This window comes from Podarcis cretensis (assembly GCF_951804945.1).
Source record: "Podarcis cretensis genome assembly, chromosome: 14".
NCBI classification, from domain to species: domain Eukaryota; kingdom Metazoa; phylum Chordata; class Lepidosauria; order Squamata; family Lacertidae; genus Podarcis; species Podarcis cretensis.
In genome coordinates, this window is record NC_137183.1 from 32,823,229 (window position 1) to 32,845,864 (window position 22,636).

The 22,636-nt window shown below is 47.9% G+C and overlaps 2 protein-coding genes across 3 annotated transcripts in view; both read left to right on the forward strand.

Annotated features, from left to right (window-relative positions):
• The window catches only part of LOC307202498 (uncharacterized protein), a 61,512-nt gene extending 55,973 nt beyond the window's left edge, over positions 1-5,539 (forward strand). Inside the window, exons 55-58 of one of the 2 annotated variants that reach the window (XM_079952466.1) lie at positions 2,024-2,194; positions 2,977-3,224; positions 3,710-3,816; positions 4,290-5,539. In XM_079952466.1, coding sequence (XP_079808592.1) covers positions 2,024-2,194; positions 2,977-3,224; positions 3,710-3,816; positions 4,290-5,254 — 1,491 coding nt within the window. In that variant the 3' untranslated portion in view covers positions 5,255-5,539. The remainder of the gene's footprint in view (positions 1-2,023; positions 2,195-2,976; positions 3,225-3,709; positions 3,817-4,289) is intronic. The other variant, XM_079952467.1, reaches the window with a different exon arrangement.
• Positions 5,540-13,881: 8,342 nt separating this feature from the next.
• Positions 13,882-22,203, forward strand: CIAO3 (cytosolic iron-sulfur assembly component 3). Its single transcript, XM_079952720.1, has 11 exons — positions 13,882-14,012; positions 15,361-15,456; positions 16,061-16,204; positions 16,785-16,917; positions 17,637-17,771; positions 18,400-18,518; positions 19,174-19,303; positions 19,737-19,809; positions 19,976-20,116; positions 20,510-20,667; positions 20,867-22,203. Exons 1-11 carry the CDS (start codon positions 13,938-13,940, stop codon positions 21,103-21,105), a joined length of 1,443 nt encoding a protein of 480 aa, XP_079808846.1. The 5' UTR covers positions 13,882-13,937; the 3' UTR covers positions 21,106-22,203.
• The last annotated feature ends 433 nt before the right edge of the window (positions 22,204-22,636 follow it).

The following is a 22,636-nucleotide window of genomic DNA, read 5'->3' on the forward strand; positions in this document are numbered from 1 at the left end:
ATGTCTATGAGGTACAACTCTCAAATCCAATCACAGCTCAGTTGGAGAAAAAGTAGGCAAGCTTTTGCTGCTTTCTTAGTCTCAATTGCCCATCTGTAAAATGGGACCAAGGCAGGAACATCCTCACAGGGTTAAGGGCAAAAGGAAGCAAGGGTTTTCATACAAAAACAACAGAGGTCCAGGCCAATAATAATAATAATTAATAATAAATTTATTTTTACCCTGCCAATCTGGCTGAGTTTCCCCAGCCACTCTGGGTGGTTCCCAACAGAATTAAAAGCACAATAAAATACCAAACATTAAAAACTTCCCTAAACAGGGCTGCCTTCAGATGTCTTCTAAAAGTCAGATAGTTGTTTCTTTCCTTGACATCTGATGGGAGGGCGTTGCACAGGGCGGGCGCCACTACCAAGAAGGCCCTCTGCCTGGTTCCATGTAGCTTCACTTCTCGCACGGAGGGAACTGCCAGAAGGCCCTCAGAGCTGGATGATGGGGAGTGGAGACGCTCCTTCTGGTATACTGGGCCGAGGCTGTTTAGGGCTTTAAAGGTCAGCACCAACACTTTGAATTATGCTCGGAAACGTACTGACCTATCCGATACAGTGCTTTGAAGCTGGCACCAGACTCTGGAAGCATGAATTTTTAAACTGTCTATAAAGGCTCTCACTGATGGGATACCAAAAATGGTTAGGGTGCTTCCAGATTTTCCTTGACATCTGATCGTTTAGTCCAAGACCCCCTGATTTTTAGAAAGTGGGGTGTTTTTACAGAACGGGGCCACTAGCTAAGAATCTGAACTTTTGTACACACTCAAGGGCAGCCTGATTACTAGGAAAAGGTCTAGTGTGTGCGGGTGACAGGAGTGAGCCAGCAATAAATCACACCGAGCAAGTTGGAGTAATTCTTTATTAGCAAAAACAGCATCTGCACAGGATTGTCAGGCCTAACGAGCACAGCAGCTCATCTCCAGTAGGTCCCATGCTCCCATGAAGCAGTCACTGAGTCTGAAGGTCCCCACCTCCTCACAGCTGCTTAAGTCCCTTCCTCACCAGGGTTTTCCCCAAGCAATTAGAGAGTGTACCTGCATGAAGCTAACTTCTCACCATCCTTTTAATGCTTCTTCTTGTTCTGGGAGACCAAGAGGCAGGGGAGCTCATTGCAGCAGGAGGGGGAGACATACATGCCAGACTCTTCTCTGCCTCTTGGCCTCCCTCCTCTCCAGCCTCCACTTCTGCCTCCAGTTCTGGACTCCTCTGCCACAGACTTACTAAACCCTGTTACCTCTTCAGCTTTCAACAGCTCCTCCTTCCAGTCTTCTTCTTCTTCTCCCTGTGTCCACTTATCGTCGTCTCACTAGCAATCCCTGGGTTCTGAGCCTCAGCTGGTTCCTTCCACCATTCTTCTGTGTCCAACCAGTCCATGACATCAGGCAGTAGGGAGAGGAGCACACCTCAGTTGCAGAGCACCTGCTTTGCATGCCAAAGGGCCCAGGTTGGATCACCAGCATCTTCAGGTAGGGCTGAGAAAGAGTCCTATTTAAAATCCTGAGAGCCTCTGCCAGTCATTGTTGATTGTACTGAACCAGATGGACCATTGCCCTGAGTTAATATAAGGCAGCTCTGTATGTAACCTGGAATTTGATACAGACACCCCCCATTACTTATATAATAATTATCTTAAATGGCCCATCCCCATCTCCCATGCCTGGTGTGTTCCAGGGCACCATCACCACTGGGAATAGTGGAAGCCTTCAGGTAAGACAAAGCAAAGCCTGGCACAAAACTTGATAAATGGCATTTGACTGGGTGAATAGACACAAGTGAAAACGGATTGCATAGGAAATGATGCAGACTAGGGGTGCACATCCACTTTGGATGAAGTCCAGATATGAAGCTGAAGTATCAGAGGTAGCCAGACCTCCTCTGGAAATGAAATGGGTCTTGCCAGAAGTGGTCCCAAGCAAACCAGTCTAGTTCCAAAGCTTCCAGTCTTCCTACAGTAATTCCTTATAATTAATCCACAGATGGAGAACCCTTCTGCCCTCAGCCCAGCCCAAGCAGCCGACTTAACTGTCATTGCCCAGATGTTGCACAACTCCACCCTGGCCAGTCTGGCTCTTGGGGTCGTGAAGAACTTTAAAAACTATGGCTCGCTCCATGAATATTTGTCCAGGCTCAAAGGCCCTCCCTGCAAGGTAATGTTTGGGGGGCGGGGCGGTTCCCATGCCATTTTGTGATGTGCTAAAATCTATTTCCTTGGCCACAGTCTCACTTGATCTATGTGTTCCAACTTTCTGATACCTCTCCTTGATAAGACAGTGTTCTGTTTTGTGCCTGTTTTGGATGACTTCTACACAATTTTCTGGTTCATGCCAATGAAGAGCATCTCATAGCCAAACACAGGACAGATCCACACTGTGCATTAAAACATATTTAATGCATATTTAAAGCATGTGTCTTCCCCCAAAGAATCCTGGGAACTGTAGTTGGTAAGGTTCTGGGAATTGTAGCTCTATGAGGTGGGACTACAGTTCCCAGGATTCTTGGCGGGGGGGGGAGTGAGGTACTTTAGATGCAGCCACAGGAGGGGAGAGTGCTCATGTGCTCAGATCCTGTTACGGGTTTCCAACGGGCATCTGGTTTGTCACTGTGAGAACAGCATGCTAGACTAGATGGGCCATTGGCCTGATCCAGTAAGCTGTTCTTGTGTTCTTCAATGTATGTCCAATGTGTGTCCAATGTATGGTGTGGATCTGCCGATAGGCTCTATTTTGTGCTTTCCATCAACGTGTAATCTAGTGGAATGGGCTTGTGAAAGCCAGCTCCCTCCCTGCATTCATATCTCTTGATATGTTTTGTGAACAAGTCTGTTGAGCCTAAGCATACCACTGGCACACCCTACAGAAATCCTGAAAGCTCTTTCTTTCTCTGGACTGTTGTGAAGCCCACTTCTTTCATCCCTGTGTCTTCCACGCAGAGCTACAAGCCCACAGAAATCTTGTCTATGTGTCAAGGACCTTCCCCACTAGCTGCTCTCACCCCTGAAAGCCAGCAAGAGCTTTTGGACAATGTATTGCTCTTCCTCAAGAAAGGAGGAGGTTCAATGGACTCCTCTCAGTGGAACGAAGTCTACCACCTTTTGCTCTCCAACTTCCTACCAACTCTGGGGACATCCCGCCACCCCCAATCATCCTCCAAGGCAACATGTGAACTCTTCCATTCCACGTAAGTCAGAGGTGGCGTAATATGGGGGGGGGGGGAGTGTGCAAAAAAAGAAAGAAAAGGCATCTGTTACTGAAAATAACGTTCAGAAATGCAGAAGAAAGGGTGGCTTGTAAAAATGTGCATATTGGGCAAGACTGAGTACAAAAACTAGGAGACATATGCACTAAAACACTTAACAATTTTCATGAGGACTTTTAAAAACAAATAAACAAATATTGCAGACTGATGGGGTGGAACTTAAGACTAGGAAAAAAATGAGAAACTGAGAGAAACCAACATTGACAGATTCATCCACCCCTATATCATATAACCTTGAATTTTGTTGAAAATGATAGGACAGAGAGAGAGAGAGAGAGAGAGAGAGAGAGAGAATGGGGAAATAGATAAATTTCTGAATAGAGCCTCCTAGAATCTTATGTTGCTCAAAAGGTCCCACTCTAAAAAAATACCTCACCTGCTGCTTCAAAACTTATTTTTAATCGCAGAATGAAGGAGATCGTCGCCCTTCACCCCAGCCTTACTAAATGGCAGGAAGAACTTGCAGAGGTGAAAAGCCTTTGCCTCCTGGGTGATCAACAACCCAAACCCACAGGTAACCTTTCATTACTAAGGGGGAGGGTCTTCCTTCCTTCAGTCTGAGGGTGGCATTCCCTTCTTAGAGAGCCAGTGTGGTGTAGTGGTTAAGAGCGGTAGACTCGTAATCTGGGGAACCGGGTTCGCGTCTCCACTCCTCCACATGCAGCTGCTGGGTGACCGTGGGCTAGTCACACTTCTTTGAAGTCTCTCAGCCCCACTCACCTCACAGAGTGTTTTTGGGTGGGGGAGGAAGGGAAAGGTGAATGTTAGCCACTTTGAGACTCCTTTGAGTAGTGATAAAGCGGGATACCAAATCCAAACTCCTCCTCCTCCTCCTCCTCCTCCTCCTCCTCCTCCTCCTCTTCTTCTTCTTCTTCTTCTTCACAACCAAAACAAAGAAGAAAAGTGAGCAGAACATAGGAAGTCAGATTGTTGGCCCTCTTAGCTGACATGTTCCCAAACTGATACTTCCGCTCTTTCCATTTGCAGCAGCAACACAAATCCCTGAAAGAACGGCAAATCACCCCCCTGGAGGTGCCAAAACTCAGAACGTTGCAAATGTCACAGGTGATGCCCCTGGGCAATCTGCGTCTCGCAGTCCTGGAGATGCCACCACTCTTCCAACCGAGGTCCCTGCAGCTGCCACAGGGGCCATCCAGGGAGGTGCTTCAACCCTCTTCCCTGGGAGAGAGGCTGGAGGCATCTCTGGCAGTGCCCGAACTCTCCACCCAGGAGGCAACACAGGACGGACAACTGGATGGTCTGCATCTTGCACTTCAAGGCAGACTACCACTCCCACCCTTGGAAGTGCCATAGGCAATACCCCTGACGTCACAAGAGGCACCACAAGCAGCGTCCCTGCTGCTCCTACAACACACAGCCCTGAGAGTGCCATGGGCCACATCCCTGGAAATTCTACAGGCATCATCCCTGGTGGTGGTACAACTCACATCCCTGGAGGCACAACCAGCAACGTTACTAGAGGAGCCTCAACTCAAGTCCCTGGTGGAGCAACAAGCAACATCCCTGGTGGTTCTGCAACCAACATCCATGGTGGAGCAACAAGGAAAATCCCTGATGCTGCTGCAACTCACATCTCTGTAGGAGCAACAGGCAACACCATTGGTGGAGGTGCTGCAATTGACCTCCCTGGTGGAGCAACAAGCAACATCCCTGGTGGTTCTGCAACTCACATCCCGGGAGCTACTGAAACTTCAGTTCATGGAAGCTCAAACAGCAACATTCCTAGAAGAACTACAGCTCCCGTTCCTGGAAGGGATACAGCATACAGTCAGAGTATCCCGGGTGCTGGAGCAACTTCTGTCACTGGTGGCAATACAACTCACATCCCTGGAAATATTTCTGGAGGTGCCCCTGCATATGCATGGACTCACCCAGTCCTATTTTTCACCTGCCTTCTCCTCCCTTGCTTTATTGTAACCATTTCCCCATAGTGCACCTCTGTTTCACAACCCACCTGCAAATTTGCCTAAATAAGAGACACTCTTTGGAATCAGACTACAGTGTTGTGTATCAGTGTCTTTCCAGATAAGTGGTAGCAGTTTTCTAGCATCCTGCTACTCTGGAATCTTGAATTTGTTGTGTTTGATTACACAGAATATATTTATCATGCAATAAATAATCCGTCCAGCCAATGGTGCACATCAAAGTATTCTGGTATCCTTCTAGCTTCACATTACCGTGAAATTTGTACAAAATGGGATTGCCATATTTCAAACAGTGAAGATCTGGACAGAAAAGTTGTTGAGCTTTTTTTGGGGGGTGGGTGGGCAAAATCTTTTGGAAAGTTGGCAAAAATGACACTGCCAACATGGGCTGCCATATATCTGGATTTTCCCGGACATTTCCACGATTTTTGTCCAGACACTGCTGCCAACTGCAATATTCTGTGCATGTCCGGGAAATTCTGGCCTTATGGCAACCCCAAATAAAGATGTAGGTTGTTGTGTGAAAAGAGGACCATGTGTGGCTTCTGTAGAAAGCATTTCCCCTTCTTTTCTTCATAAATCTTATTTTCCTTAGTAGCAGTAGAAAGAAAGGTTTGGTGGAAGCTCTATCATCTAATATTTAATATTTATTGCTGAACATTCCTTATTTCAGAACATCTCAGTTTGGAAAAGCAGCTGGACATTGCTGGGTGGCTCCCCCACCATTCTGTTCCTCTCCCCTGACCCCTAAAAGAGTTTAGCCCACATAGCGAGTTAAAGTTAGGCAGTTCAGTGGGACTTACTAGGCATAGTGACACACAGTTATACCAAGTCAGATCATTGGTCCATCTAACTCAGTATTGTCTCCAATCACTGGCAGAGGCTCTCCAGGGTTTCAGGCAGGGAGTCTCTCCCCACCCTACCTGGATGTGAAGCAGGGGCAGTGATGGGTGTGGCCTAAAGAGAGCGGGTGTGTCTGGGAAGAGGGTGTGGTGTAGGAGAGTCCTGAGGGCCACATAAAGAGGTTTGGAGGGCCAGATGTTTACAATAATACATTAGAGGAGGGAGGGAGGAGAGTTATGGACAACTAGAAGGAAAAAGGCACCCAGATCAAAAGGAAGGGCCAAAGAAAGGCTGGGTTTCAGGGAAGGCGGATAAAGTGATGCAAGGTAGGTATGAATAATAGAATGAAGTTCTTAAGAAGAAGAAAAGTGAGCAGAACATAGGAACACAGGAAGAAGCCTTGCACCAAGTTGGATTGTTGGTCCACTTGGCTCAGAAGTTTCCAAACTGATTATTTTCTCTCTTTTTTTCATGTTCATTTTCAGCAACGCAAATCCCTAGACGAGCCCCAGATGACATCCCCGGAGGCTCCCCAGGCAATATCCTTGGAGCTGCTGAAACCCAAAATGTTACAAGTGTTCTAGCCAATTCCCCTGAAACAACCAAAGGGGGCACTTTTGAAGAAGCTGCAATTCATGGTCCTGGAGATGCCACCACTGTCGCAACTGACGCCTCTGCAGCTGCCACAGGGGACACACAGAGGGCTGTGACCTTCATCCCTGGCAGGCAAAAAGGAGGCACCACTGACAGTGCGGCAACTCTCCACCCTGCAGGAAGCACAGGAGGGATGCCAGGAGGGACTGCATCCTACATCTCAAGACAGACCACTACTCTCATCCTTGGAAGTGGAGGCATCTCAATAAACTTCCTTGATGGTGCAGCAACTCACATTCCTGGAGCAGCAACTGGCGACATTCTTGGGGGTGCTGTAATTAATGTCCCAGGCAATATTGTTGGTGGCACTGCAACTCACATTCCTGTTGGGGTAACAGGCAACATCTATGGTGGTACTGTAACTGACATTGCTGGAGGTGCCACGGGCAGGATCCTTGGTGATACAGAGCCTCCCATCCCTGGAGGTGCAACAGGCTACATTCCAGGTAGTGCTACAAGGCACATCCCTGGAGAAACAGGAGGCAACCTCACTGGTGGTTTTGCAACTGACAACCCAGGTAAGGCAACAGGCAACATAACTTCAGGTTCTGCAACTAACATCCCTGGCGGAGCAACAGGCAACATCTTTGATGGTTCTGTAACTCAGATCCCTGGTGACACAACAAACAACATCACTGGTGGTTCTGCAACTCACATCTCTGTAGGCACAGGTGTCAATGCAGCTGGTGGTTCTGCAACTGATATCACAGGTGATGTAACAGGCAACATTCCTGGTGGTCCTACAACACACATTCCTGGTGAAACAGGAGGCAACTTGGCTGGTGGTTCTGAAACTGGCATCCTTGTTGTTGCAACAAGCAATTTCCCTGGAGGTTCTGTAACTCACAACTCTGTAGCCACTGCAGACAACACTGATGGTGGTTCTGCAACTCAAATAACCCATGGTGCAACAGGCAACGTTCCTGATGGTGCTGTAACTGACAAACCTGGAGGTGTAACAGGCGGCATAACTGGTGGTTTCCCTACTCAAATCTCTGTAGGCACAACTGGCAACATTCCTGGTGGTTTGACAGTATATATCCCTGGCCAAACAGGGGGCAATCTCTATAGTGGCTCTGCAACTGGCATCACTGGTGCAGCAACAGGCAACATCTCTGGTGGTTCTGCAATTGACACCCCTGATGGTGCAACAGGCAACATCTCAAATGCTGCTGCAACTAACATTCCTGGTGGTACAACAAACAACATCCTTGGTTCTGCAACTCATGTATCTATAGACACAAGGAGCAACACTGCTGGTGGTTCTGCAACTGACATCCCTGGTGAAATGGGAGAAAAGACTGCTGGTCATTCTGCAACTGGCATCCCTGGTGGCGCAATAGATGTGTCTGAAGGTTCTGCAACTCACAACTCTGTGAGCACAGCAGGCAACATTGATGGTGGTTCTGCAAATGACATTGCTAGCACAGCAACGGGCAACATTCCTGATGGTGCTGCAACAGACATCTTTGGTGGAGGAACAGGGAACAGCTCTGATGGTTCTACAACTGACATCTTTGGAGAGGCAACAGGCAGCATTGCTGGTGGTTCTGAAACTCACATCTCTGTAGGCACAACAAGAAGTAACACTGCTGGTGGTTCTGAAGCTGACACTGCTGGTGCAGCAACAGACAACATTTCTGATGCTGCTGCAACTGACATCCTTCATGGCATCACAGGCAACATACTTGGTAGTGCTGCAACTCACATCTCTGTAGGCACAAGAAACAACATTGCTGGCAGGTTTGCAACTAACATGCAAGGTGCAGCAACAGGCAACATCCCTGAAGTTGCTACAGCTGACATTGCTGGTGCAGCAACAGGCAACATTCCTAATGGTCCTACAACACGTGTCCCTGGTGAAACAGGAGACAACCTCACTGGTGGTTCTGTAACTGACATTGCTGGTGCAGCAACAGACAACATCCCTGCAACTAACATCCTTGGTGGTTCTGCAACTCACATCTCTGTAGATACAACAGGCAACAGTGCTGATGGTTCTGCAGCTGATATTATTAATGGTGCAACAAGAAACATTCCTGGTGGATTCACAACTGGCATCCTTGGAGAGGCAACAGGCAGCAGCACTGATGGTTCTTTAACTCCCGTCTCTATAGGCACAAGAAGCAATGCTGCTGGTGGTTCAACAGAAATTGTCTCTGGGGGTTCAGCAGCTTACAACTCTGTAGGCACAGGGGGTAACATTGATGGGGGTTCTGCAACTGACATCACTGTTGGTGCTACAGGTCACATCCCTGATGGTGCTGCAACAGACACTGGAATTGCAGCAACAGGCAACATACCACATGCTGCTCCAACGTTCATCCCAGGTAGCACAACAAACAATATCCTTGATAGTTCTGCAAGTGGCATTACTGTTGGTGCAACAGGCAACATTCCTGGTGGTTCTGCAACTGACATTCTTACAGAGGGAACAGAGAGCATCTCTGGTGGTTCTGAAACTTATGTCTCTGTAGGCACAACAACAAGGAGCAATACTGTTGGTGGTTCTGCAATCGGCACTGCTGGTGGAGCAACAGGCAACATCACTGGTGGTTCTGCAACCAACATAACTGGTGGTGCCACAAGCAACACCCCTGGTAGTTCTGCAGTTCAAATTCCTCATCACACAACAGGCACCATCAGTGGTGGTGATGCAACTCAGACCCCTGTTACAGCAATGGGCAACATGTGTGGTGCTGCTGCATCTGACATCCCTAGTAGCACTACAGGCAACATCCCCAATGGCTCTGCAATTGACCTCCCTGGTGGTGCCACTCCAGACATCAATGGTGGGGACGTCACCCAAATTCCTGGTAGTGCAACAGAGGATGTCTCTGATGGTGATTTAACTCATATTCCCGGGGATGCAGCAACTCACATTCTTGGTAGTGCAACAGGCAAAATTCCTCCTGTCTCTGAATTTGATATTCCTGGTGGTGCAACAGGTAGTCTCACAGGTGGTTCTGCATCTCACACCCCAAGAGCAGCAACAGGCTACATTCCTGCTGGTTCTGCAAGTGACATCCCCGGTGCCACAACAGGCAACGGCAATGGTGGTTCTGCAATTCCCATTCCTACTGGTGCAACAGATAACCACACTGGTGGTGCTGCAACTCACACCCTTGGAAACACCACAGGGGACATCTATGGAGGTGCCCCTTCATATGCATGGACCCATCCAATCCTGTTTTCCACCTCCCTTGTCCTCCCTTACTTTCTTACAACTGTTTTCCTATAATCCAACCTTGCTTTCCACAATGTTTTGCAAAATATTTAATATTTCTTAGTAAACATTCCTTATTTCTGTACATCTGAGTTTGGAAAAGTAGCTGGATGTTTCTTGGTGCCTCACCAACCATTGTGTTTTTCCACCCTCCAAACTCCACCTCCACCCCTTAGAGTTCAGTCCACTCGCAAACTTTGTGCAGGCAATAAAAAGCTGGGTCCTTTGTGCTTTGGAGATCAATACATGGTGATTTAATGTGGATATCCAATGGCCAATTGCAGAACCTTATTAGGCATGTAGACACAATTGATGTGAAACATAAGAAGCTGCCTTATACTGAGTCGGAGCATTGGTGAGCTAGCTTAGTACTGTCAGCACTGATTGGCAGCAGCTCTCCAGAGCTTCAGGCAGGGAGTATTTCCCACTCCTCCCTGGAAATACCAAGATTGAACTTGAGACCTTCTGCGTGTAAAGTGAGCCATGCTCCTTCCACAAATTCCTTCCACAATTAGGTGGTTATCTAATGAAGGATTTTCAGCACTCTCACTTGCTGATGTCTTGGGGAATGCACTTACTTTTCATTCTCTAAATGATTCTTAGCTTGGATCCTTGGTATACTTGTGTGTGAATTTATCATACCCTTCAACATTTCTCTGATGAAAATAGGAACATCATCATCATCATAAAATGAAATTTATTTATTTTTTAATTTATACCCTACCCCAGCTACTCTGGGAGGCTTCCAACATATATAAAATCATAATAAAACATTAAACATTACAAAAAATCCCCTGTACAAGGCTGCTTTCAGGGGACTCGTGGGTTGCATAACTCCATACCCTTCAACATTCATCCAATGAAAATAGGGATGTCCTAAGGAAAAGTGGGACATTCTAGGATCAGATCAGAAACCAGGACGGCTTCTGTAATCCGGGACTGTCTCTGGAAAATAGGGACACTTGGAGGGTCTGTTATATTCAGTGTTCATGAATATTCAGAGGTAGTGTGCTAAGCAGATTAATATCCTCACTCCAACCTGTTTCCCTTTCCCCCAGAGTCAGGGCTCAGCCACACACCTTTTGCCTTGCACTTCCTAGGCTCAGGCCTGCACTTTCTCAGTCCGTGCCCCAGAGCTCCCCCCGCCCCACCACTTCACCCAGGAAAACCCACTCCTTAGCACTGGATCGGAACAAATGGCAATTTGGTTTTTCCCTGGATTGCCATTTCCTCCAATTCAGCGGTAAAGAGCATGCTTTCAAGGAGAAATCAGTGAGAGGGAAAGACAAGTGCTCAGACGTGGACCTAGAAATCCCAGACTGCACCTAGCAATATGGAGCAAAGGAAAGTGTGGATGAGTCCTCAAACTCCACAAGGAAAATAACATCTTACGCTGTGTGACACTTTTTAAAGGAAATAAAGCTTTTAACTTTTATTTTTGGTCTGGTTATTTGTTTATTCCCTTGCAAAGGAAGACCTCAACTTATGACCTGGTTGTTTATCCTGCTATTCCCATTGCAAAGAAAATACTTGGGGCTGGCTCTGTGTCTCGAGCCTGATCACTTTGACACACACAGCAAAGCTGTTGTTTAAAATTCTCTATCTAGTTCCACCCCAAAACTGGATCATAGTATGAGCAGCCAGCACAGCCAATGGCCAGGGATGATGGGAGTTGTAGTCCAGCAACTTCTGGAGGGTCACAGATGATCCCCAACCTTGCTTTAGGCACTAACAGAAACCATTTATTTGTGTTATGCTCAGGGAAAAGCACTTTGAATATGCTCAGAAACATACTCGAGGGACAAGCCAGAGGTTTTGAAAACACAATGTGGCAGCTGTACATCATGTTCCTATTAGGTAAAGGTAAAGGTACCCCTGCCCGTACGGGCCAGTCGTGTCCGACTCTAGGGTTGTGCGCCCATCTCACTTAAGAGGCCGGGGGCCAGCGCTGTCCGGAGACACTTCCGGGTCACGTGGCCAGCGTGACAAGCTGCATCTGGTGAGCCAGCGCAGCACACGGAAACACCGTTTACCTTCCCGCTAGAAGGCGGTACCTATTTATCTACTTGCACTTAGGGGTGCTTTCGAACTGCTAGGTGGGCAGGAGCTGGGACCGAAAGACGGGAGCTCACCCTGCTGCGGGGATTCGAACCGCCGACCATACGATCGGCAAGTCCTAGGCACTGAGGTTTTACCCACAGCGCCACCCGCGTCCCCTAATGAATCATGTTCATAGGAATCATGTTCCTATTAGCCGCAGCCTATTTATTAAAAAGGGTATTTTAGCTGGATTTGGCATCCTCCAGAGTAATTTTATTGCATTTTCTGCACTCTCCTTAAGCTTAGAGCTGCTATTAGAGCTGCCCAAACACTGGGATTCTTTTTAGGCCCAGACATTCACTTTCCAAGATTCCAAGTCCTGTAGGCTTTGAGTGGGTATTATTATTATTTCAGTTTATGAGTTATGACTTGAAGCAGTTTGTCCACATGCAAATATCTGTCCCCAAGGGGCTCATAATCTAAGCCAGGAGTGAAGGTTCTCAAGGCCTGTTTGGAGCACCAGCTCTGAGATGCTCAGATGTCTCTGCAATAACTTGTGTGAGGATCCCAGAGCTGGTTCGCAGGTAGCCCCACCCAGACAACAACAACAACAACAACAACAAGGCATAGTTTATGAGCTTCTTATGCACTGGGTAACCGAAGCAGACATAACACAGATTTTGATACACGTGATTACAGATTTTTTAAATAAAAAGCTCAGAGTTTTATCCCAAAAGTCAATATAGGAGCCATGAAACGAGGAGGAAAGGATAGGATGTATGTTGGTTATTTGTTTGCGACATCCAGAGCTTTATGCATCAAGTCAGTGGGGTCCATCTAGTCCGGCATCCACAGTGGCCATCCAGATGCCCAGAGGGGAATTTGTAAGCAGGACTTGAGCTCAAGACCACTCTCCCCTCCTCTGGTTTCCAGCAACCACCACCCAGAACTCAGAAGGATTATTATTTCTTTTATATTCCACCTTTCCTCCAAGGAGCTCAGGATGGCATGGTATGAAGTTCTCCTCCTTATTTTATCCTCAGCACAACCCTGTGAGGTAGGTTAGGCTGAGATAGTGATTGACTGGACCAAGGTCGCCCTCCTGAGGTTCATTGTGGCTGGGTAGGGATTTGAACCCTAGCCGTCCAGGTCCTTCACTCTAACCTCTGCACGACAGGCTCACCCCCTCATTACAGGTTCTTCTTCGCGCCTAATTCGGTTTAAGCTTTCAGATGGATTATTTCACTGGCTTTTGCCCCGCACGTGGACGGGGCAGCCATCGAGAACCTGAAGTGATGATTACTTTGAGCACTCTACCTCTAACTCTTTGGAAATTCTCTTTTCTTCCTTTATAGACTTAGTGTAGATTCACATATTTGGGAAAAGTGGAGGGCACAAGGAGAAGGGGACGACAGAGAATAAGATGGTTGGACAGTGTTCTCGAAGCTACCAGCATGAGTTTGACCAAACTGCGGGAGGCAGTGGAAGACAGGAGTGCCTGGCGTGCTCTGGTCCATGGGGTCACGAAGAGTCGGACACGACTAAACGACTAAACAACAACAACAGATTGACATATAGGGCTCAACGCCCGGGTTTCTTTCCACCTCCCTCCCCGAGTGAATAAGTATGAAACGGCCATAGACATCAATAGGCAGGTTGCTGAAAACCACGTCTAGGTTAAATCAGTTGGTTTCTCCGTTTATTTCTGCGGGCAAAAAACCTAGAAAACACGAAAGCCAAGCTAACATCGGGAGCCCTCATTAAGGAAGTGAGGGGGCTACTCTACATTACTTATCTCCGTGTTCCTTTTTCTCCTTCGTCGTTTTGCGACAGTGTGGCGGAAATTGTTTATCAGGCAGTGTTGTACGAGCATATACTTCCTCGTCGGAGCTTTACGGCAGTGTGGCGGTGAAGGGAGATGCGAAGATGGCTACGGCTGTGTCGCCCTTCAGCGGAGTCCTGCAGTTGACGGACCTGGACGACTATATCGGGCCCTCGCAAGTGAGTGGGGCGGGAGAGGAGGAAGAGAGAAAGTGGAGGCAGGAGAAGGAGAAGGATACAGGCATTTGGGGCCGGTCCCGTGTCGTATTCTTTGCAAACCTTACAACAACCATGTGAGGTAGGCCAGCAGTAGCAGCACACGCATGCTCGCCCATTGCTGAGGCTCAGAGTGAGCGGCCCCAATATGCGGGGCCGGGGTGGTGTCATGATTAGAGGGTCAGGTTAGGGAAGGTAAAGGGATCCCTGACCATTAGACCCAGTGGCGAACGACTCTGGGGTTGTGGCGCTCATCTCACTTTATTGGCCGAGGGAGCCGGTGTACAACTTCCGGGTCATGTGGCCAGCATGACTAAGCCGCTTCTGGCGAACCAGAGCAGCGCATGGAAACGCCGTTTACCTTCCCACTGGAGCGGTACCTATTTATCTACTTGCACTTTGAGGTGCTTTCGAACTGCTCGGTGGGCAGGAGCAGGGACTGAGCAATGGGAGCGCACCCTGTTGCGGGGATTCGAACTGCCGACCTTCTGATCGGCAAGCCCTAGGCTCTGTGGTTTAACCCACAGCTCCACCCGCATCCCTGGGTTTTAAATCCCTTCTCAGGCATTGGAGACTCATTGGGTGGCCTTGGTCTGGTCAGGGTTGTCATGGGAAGGAAGGAAGGAATCAAAGGTTCTGGCTTCAGCAAATTGAAGACGGGACTGGTTTTAAATGTAATGAAAAATGTAAAGTGTCCAAAGTAAAGTGCATCCATTCTTTCTCTTGGCAAACCTCACAGCGATCCTGTAAGGGGTAAGTTGTTTTATCCTAACCACGGTGTGTGTGTGTGTGATGGGGTGCGGTGGGGAATAAACCTGGCATTACGCTGTGGGTTAAACCACAGAGCCTAGGACTTGCTGATCAGAGGGTCGGCAGTTCGAATCCCCGCAACGGGGTGAGCTCCCGTTGCTCGGTCCCTGCTCCTGCCAACCTAGCAGTTTGAAAGCACATCAAAGTGCAAGTAGATAAATAGGTACCGCTCCGGCAGGAAGGTAAATGGCGTTTCCGTGCGCTGCCCTGGTTCGCCAGAAGTGGCTTAGTCATGCTGGCCACATGACCCGGAAGCTGTACGCCGGCTCCCTCGGCCAATAAGGTGAGATGAGCGCCGCAACCCCAGAGTTGGCCACGTCTGGACCTAATGGTCAGGGGTCCCTTTACCTTTACCTATCAACCAGATTATCAATGCCTGAAGCAGGAATTTCTGAACTGTCCAGTGGGAGTCTAGGAGGAAACACTGCTTCTTCTTCCTGAAGTATGGATTGTGGTGTGTGTGTTTTGGTGTTTCATTTTCAGTAGTTCTCTTTCCTTTCAGGATTGCATAAAACCCATCAAAGTTGAGAAGAAGTTTGGGAAAGCAGCAGCAAAGATCCGCATTGAAGATGATGGGACTTACATTCAAGTTGATAAGGTAAAGTTTCCCCTCCTCAGTTTGATCACATCATAAGATGGGCTGGGGAAGCTTTTTTTAAGCTGTGTGTTTTTGCATTCCACCATCAAGCTTATGGGGGCCACATGGCAGTGGTGGGCAGGGCCAGAGGTGAAAGCAGGTGATGCCATTGCTGTGCCTCTTATACAGTAAGCTAAATCCCTGTCATAAGAGATACAAAATAGGTTTGGGGATCAGTGGTTATAGCTCTGCAGCCCCAACTACGAATTCAGAAGCCTCTTGGAAAGGAAGTTAGTTGCAGAGTTTGTTAACAGCTCTCCAGGAAGGAGAACCTTTTCAGTTGTAGTCAAGAAAATTGTCCTGGTTAATGGATGCTCTCAGAAGAGCAATTACTCCCTTCTGCTCTTTGGACTGTGAATCTCTCATCTTTGGCCCTACAGTCTGGAGCCAAAACTTGTTACAGTCCTTGGGCCCCTCTGTGATGCTTTTATTTATAAAATCTCCCAACATCATCGTCAGATGGTGGGGAGGTAACCCCTGAATGACTGCTAGTGAAAGCTGGAAGTACTTTTCACGAAGGCTTGGAAGCTGATCTCCATCCCCTCTGACCAACTCTCCCTTTCAGGACGGAGGGTCACAAAAGCTGGAGAAGGCCAAAATCACCCTCAATGACTGCTTGGCATGTAGCGGCTGCATCACGTCTGCGGAGAGTGTCTTAATCACACAGCAGAGCCACGAGGAACTCCTCAGGGTCTTAAATACCAATAAAGTAAGTTGTTGATGCTGTCATCATGTGAGTCATAGGGCCTGAGGACCTGGAAGATGAACTCTTTCTTGCCTACTTGTGCAGGAGAAGGCAGCTATAGGGGTCTGATCTAGGGACATAAAGGTAGGAAGCTGCTTTATACAGAAAGCCAGACCATTGGTCCATCTACACTGACTGGCAGTGGCTCTCCAGTGTTTCCAGCAAGGGAATTTCTAAGCCTTACCTGGAGATGCTGCTTGGGACCTTCTGCATGCAAGGCAGTTGCTCTGCCCTTGAGTTACAGCCCTTTGCCACTGAGTAGGCTGGATTTTCTTCCACTGCCAGGAGCAATGTTAGCAAGCTGTTTGCATTCTGGTTGGCTTCAGAGCAAATTATCTAGACCTGTTACAAAGCTGCTGGTAGGTTTGTGTTTGTCTTCCACTTTTCATTGCATTAGGGACTAGATTCTTAACATATATATATATTTAAAAAGAATCCAGCCATTTCATGCTAGCTACAGAAAGTCTCAGGGCACCTCAATATAGAAAAGGTAAATACTCCAGCAAATACTAATTTCATGTTGATGCTTGTTTGTTTTTTTAAGACGTCAGATTCTGCTTCCCAGAAGCTGGTGGTGGTGTCCGTATCTCCCCAGTCCCGAGCTTCGCTGGCGGCAAAGTTTTCACTGACTCCTTTAGACACAGCCAAGAAACTGGTGTCTTTCTTTAAAAGTTTAGGTGAGCAGCAATGTCTCTTCTGAAGTATGTAGCTTGATGATTTAGTAATTAAACACACTTGGGATCAAACGGATTCCTCTGTTCCTGAGCATCACATTTCTGCCACGAGGCTGGAAGGATAAAACTATTCAGGGGCTGCAGATCTTGCTGCCTTTTCACCCTTTTAACAAATAGCTTTTAAATGTCATTCTCATTTAGATGTCTGTTTGAATGGACTGCCCATATTAATTAAGTTGGGACTTATTGTTAGCTGATGATGTTTCTTTCTTTCCCCTCTGTTACATTTACAAAAATATATTTAAAAAGAAATGCAGGGGGAAGATAAAAAACCTGACCAAACTGCCTATCACTTGGATGGTTTTGATGACCCTTGTTGTAGAGGGTGTTGAGTTGACACAGCTTAGGAACAGCCCACCAATCCAGCTAGCTCAGTATTGTCTGCACTGGCTGGCAGCAGCTCTTCAAGGTTTCAGACAAGGTTCTTTCTCAGCCTTACCCAGAGATGCTGAGGATTGAACCTGGGACCTTCTGCATGCAAAGCAGGCCCTCTACCATTGAGCTGTAACCCTTTGCTTAAGACATTTGGAACAAAGGAAGCTGCCTTGCACAGAGTCAGATCATTGGTCCAATGACACCTGTATAGAACTCTTTAGGAAGCCCCCACCACTCCACAAATGTGGTTTCCTTAACACCTAACCTCTCTCCCTTCCCTGTCTCAGGGGTGCATTATGTCTTTGACACGACTTTCTCAAGGAACTTCAGCCTGCTGGAGAGCCAGCGAGAGTTTGTACAGCGCTTCCGGAGGGAAAAGGAAGACAAGAAGGCTTTGCCTATGTTGGCTGCTGCCTGCCCAGGTAAGGCTGTTGTGGGGGGGAGAGAGTTGGGTGTGGGCCCTGCAACTGGTGCTACCCATCATCCAGGAACCTCAGATTGTAAGACCATGATGGGTGGGGCCAGAAGGAAAAGAGGATGGAGCAATGAATGTGAATTTTGCCTTTAAGCAGTAGGCTTCCTCCCCGTTCCCACTCACTTGCTTTTCAGGCAAGCAAGAGTCGCTATCAGAGTACAAGGGCACATTCCAGCCAAGCAGAAACTTTCAGAGAGGGTGCAAAGCTGAGCTGGTGAAGTGGGTAGCTTGGGGAGAATCCTAAGGGCCAAACAGAGAGGTCTGGAGGGCCACATTTGGCCTCTGGGCCTGAGGCTCCCTGCTCCTGCTGTGGACTATAAATGGGATATTCCAATATTTCTTTATAGCTGGTTGCATGCTGTTGCAATTTTGTTCCCTTTTTGGGTTTCTAGTCCTTTTTCTCGTCCAGCTCTATCCCTGGCAACACAAACATAGTTGAGCAGCTTTTCCTTTTCATCCCTTGGCCTTCCTTCCAATAGGCCAGCAAGAGGAGAGTGGGGTGGGGGTGGGTGCTGCCTTTGGAGCCTGGAGGCGGATTTGCAACTTAAGGATGTTGGTTCTTCTTCCTCTTTCAGGCTGGATCTGTTATGCCGAAAAAACCCACGGGAGTTTCATCATCCCTCACGTCAGCACGGCTAAGTCTCCCCAGCAAGTGATGGGCTCCCTCGTCAAGAGGCACTTTGCCAAACAGCAAGTGTGTGTTCTGTGGCAGGCACTTTTCGCAGGGGAACTGGTGTCCTAGAAAGCCTGGGAGCAGCAGCTGGGCTTCAGTTTGTGACCTCCCCATCAGATCGCCTCTGCAGAGAGCCAGAAAAGGGGTTACCCTCTCACCCAAACAATCCTCTGCAGAAAGGGGAGCTCAGACCCTTTCCTTTCCATGCTAGGGCAGTGCTGTTGTTGCTGCTGCTGCTGTTTTCTTCTTAAGGGCAACCATCTCAAGCCACCCAGGATTGTTATTACCCTATGGAATGACCTCACTCTCACTTCTCTGGGTTTAGACCAGCCTTTGCCCAATCCTGGACCCCTCCAGATGTTTTGGACTACAACTCCTATCATCCACTGCCAGTGCCATTGTGGCTGATGGGAGTTGTAGTCCAAAACATCTGGAGGGCAAAGGCTGGTTTGGACAGATTTGCAAAGGGTTCTACTAGTTAATGGTTGCTAGATGGAGGTTTTACACCTCTGAATGCCACCTACCAGGCACAAAACCCAAACGAACTGGAAGTGGTTATTGCCTTCATTCTTTGCTTGTGTGTCTTTTACGGTGCCCTACTGGTGCCACTGTCAGAAACATGAAATCAGGACTAGTTTTTGCTGATCAGGTATCCCATTCTCTTCCCCATTTATAGCACTTGACACCTGACCAGATCTACCACGTGACAGTGATGCCTTGTTACGACAAGAAGTTAGAAGCTTCCAGACCTGACTTCTTCATCCAAGAGCACCAGACCCGTGAGGTTGACTGTGTGATTACTACAGGTAGAGCGGAGCCAGGAACTGTGATGCAGTCAGTGTTTGAGTTAGAAACACCCAGAAGATTCCATTGCCTGCTCCCCTGACTTGAGGTGCAACTGCCCATTCACTAGCCACTACTTCCACCCTGCCCCATTTGAGTTAATGGAGCCCAGCCCTCATCCTGCCAGAGGTTTCTACACATACAACCTCCCGCATCACTCCATCCTGGCGAGCCAGAGGGATTATGCCATTTCAAGGACATATTCCAGCCAAGCAAAAGTTCTTGAGTAGGGGCGCTGAGTGCAGAAGCTTGGAGGGCCGCACTCAGTCCCTAGGCTTGAGGTTCCCCATCCCTGAACTGGAGAGAGGATTAATTCATTGCCTGGTAACTCCTCTCTGCTTCCTGTCTCTGTTCCATCCAGAATGCAAACTCCCTTGCATTTGTTCTGTGTTTCAGGAGAAGTTGTGAAGTTACTGGACCAGGAGAAGGTAACCCTATCAGAAGTGAATCCTGCCCCTTTGGATAGCATGTAAGATCCGAAGTCGCTTAACTTTGCTACGCTTACATCCGGCTTGCTTCTTTCACTTGTGCTCGATTTGCAGAACTTTAATCAGGATTTGGCCTTTATCGGCATGCAGCGGGGCATTTCGAGTTTTGCATGGTGCCCGACGCTGTTTCTTTGCTCCCTTACATAGGTTTAGTGGTGTATCTGAAGAGGAGCAGTTGCTTGGGCACTCTGGAGGCGGTTCTGGGGGCTACCTGGAGCACATCTATAAGTATGCCGCAAGGGAGCTCTTCGGTATTCAGGTGGAAGAAGTTCGCTATAAGGCACTGAAGTAAGGATATTGCATTACCGCCTGGAGCTCTTACCAAGTGTCCTAGCCCAGCCCATTTTCCCCAGCCTGCACTCTCTTCCAGTAAGGAAGTATTGGGAGTGCTACTGCTGCTGCTGCTTTGCTGCTGCCTGTCCCTTGCTCCAGCCTCCTTCACTGGCTAAAGAGCCAGCAGCCATTGCAAGCAGTCATGGAAGTTGCAAGAGAGCCATGGCCTGGGAGGAAGCATTCATTTTCCAACCAGGCTGACTTTCCCACCAAAGTTGTACTGTTCGTCCATGTTCCGTTGCTGCCAGTTTCCACTCTGAGCAGTGCCTTGGGAGTGTGTCTGAAGAGACCATGTTTTGCAGTAGCAAATCTCTGGTTCCGCCCTGACCCCTTTTAATTCTTCCCCAGAAACAAGGACTTACAGGAAGTGACGCTGGAAAAGGATGGCAAAACCCTCTTGCATTTTGCCCTGGCATACGGATTTCGGAACATCCAGAACTTGGTGCAGAAACTGAAACGGGGGAAGCTGCCATATCACTACATCGAGGTGATGGCTTGTCCTTCAGGTGAGGCCACCTGCAGGTTGGAAACGCAGGGGGGATAAGAAAAGGCTGCATATGTCGCTTGGAGCTCTCTGGCAACATCCTAAGAATTCTCCCTTTCACTCTTACCAGTTAATACTGTAATTATTATTATTATTATTATTTATACCCCGCCCATCTGGCTGGGTTTCCACTTTCTTCCCGCCCCCTTGTTTCTTTCCAGGCTGCTTAAATGGAGGGGGCCAAATTAAAGCTGAAGGGGAGCCCAGCAAGGATCTTCTCCAGAGGGTGGAGAGGCTGTACGAATCGGTTCAGCCTGAAAACCCGGAGCTGAATGGAGCCGTGCAGGCACTCTACAAGGAGTGGCTGGGTGGCCCTGCTTCAGGACAGACTCGAGACATCCTGCACACGGGGTATCACGCAGTGGAGAAGTCAAGCGCCACCTTGAATATCAAGTGGTGAAGAGGGCTGGGAGTGCTGTTGGCACAGGTGGTGTCACAATCATGCCCTCTTGATTTCCTTCCCCTCTCCAGAGTGGTTGCTGGAAGGACAGAGACTGTTCATAGGTGGCAAAATATGTAGCGAATCCACCTTTAGTACCAAAGACTGGAATAAAAATGATTACGGACAGAGGGTTTGGCTTTAAGGAGAGCTGTGTTCATCCGTATACCCTTGCCTTCCCTTCAGCTTCTGACAGCCATGACTGTTGGCCATCCTGGCAGCATCTGGAGTCCAATGATATCTGGGGGGCATGTTACATGTTGCTACCATAAACAATTGTCCTAGATCAAGATCTCTCTCTCCATAATCCACAATGCAAAGGAAAACACAATACTAACAGATGCTACTTGAGTGATTGTCACAGGGGCCAGGCAGTCAGCCTCTTGCAGAGTTTCAGTTGGAAACAGCCCGTATTGTGGCTTGCTGCAGGTTGGGGCTTCTTGGATGTCTGCCCGAAAGGGGGCTGGAACACGTTCTTGGGGTTCAAAGTATGTACACCTGTCTTAGCTCAGAGTGTGTTTCCAGAGCTCTCTGTGCTTTTGGTCTCATTCCTGCCACTTGCCTACAATGAATTCCCTTAGTAACAAAAAAAAGCAGCTGTTATAAATCTACAGGATAAAGAGTTTAGAACTTCAGAAAGAGCCTCCTGGATCAGGCCAGTGTCCATACACTCCTACATCATCTTCTCAAGAGTCCCAAATCAATCTCTGCCCTACCTTTTTCATGCAGAGATTGGAAATTCATTCCCCATCCTGGACCGGGAGCAAAATGTCACCTACAACACTGAAGTGCGGTGTTTAAAAGAATTGTAGCCAGAAACCTGAAATGTTTCAGGCCTGCTTTATTACTTCCTTATTCTCTGCACCCACAAAGCTAAGAAGCTTTTTCTCCAGGAGTGATGGGATTACCTAAGGAGACTCTTTAAGAGGCAAGGGGGATCTAGAGGTATAAATGACTTTCAGACTTTGAAAAGCTGGTGTCACTCGATCAAGTTCACCAGTTTTGTTGAATTAATTAAATAGTTTTAATTGGATTTTGAATAAATGCAGTTAATTGTTACTGTTTTGAATTTTATTGTGTTATTATCTTCCTTGGTGGGTCATGCAAACTGCTAGTCTGAGTAACACTTTTTATAGGGTAGGGGGCACTGGGACCAACGGTGGAGATGGCCTGAAAAAGTTTGGGAACCATTGCGATAGACTGTGAAGAAGCAGTTTAAGGGTGCAGCTAAATTGGAAGCAGAAACTCCGTGATTAGGCCCTCATGGAGTTTCTCATTTAAAACTGAAAATCACAGGGATAAATTAACACTCATCCAGATCCAGTTCTGAAAGGTTCAGGATGCTGAACTTACTTCATTGTTTCACTTGATGTCCACAAGTTCTAGTGCTGATAGAGGGGGAAATTGTGTTTGCTTCCTAACACTTGCAATCAGCCTGTCTTTGCTGGTGGCGAAAGTCTCGGCTCCAAGAATTAAGAGGCAGAACCACAGC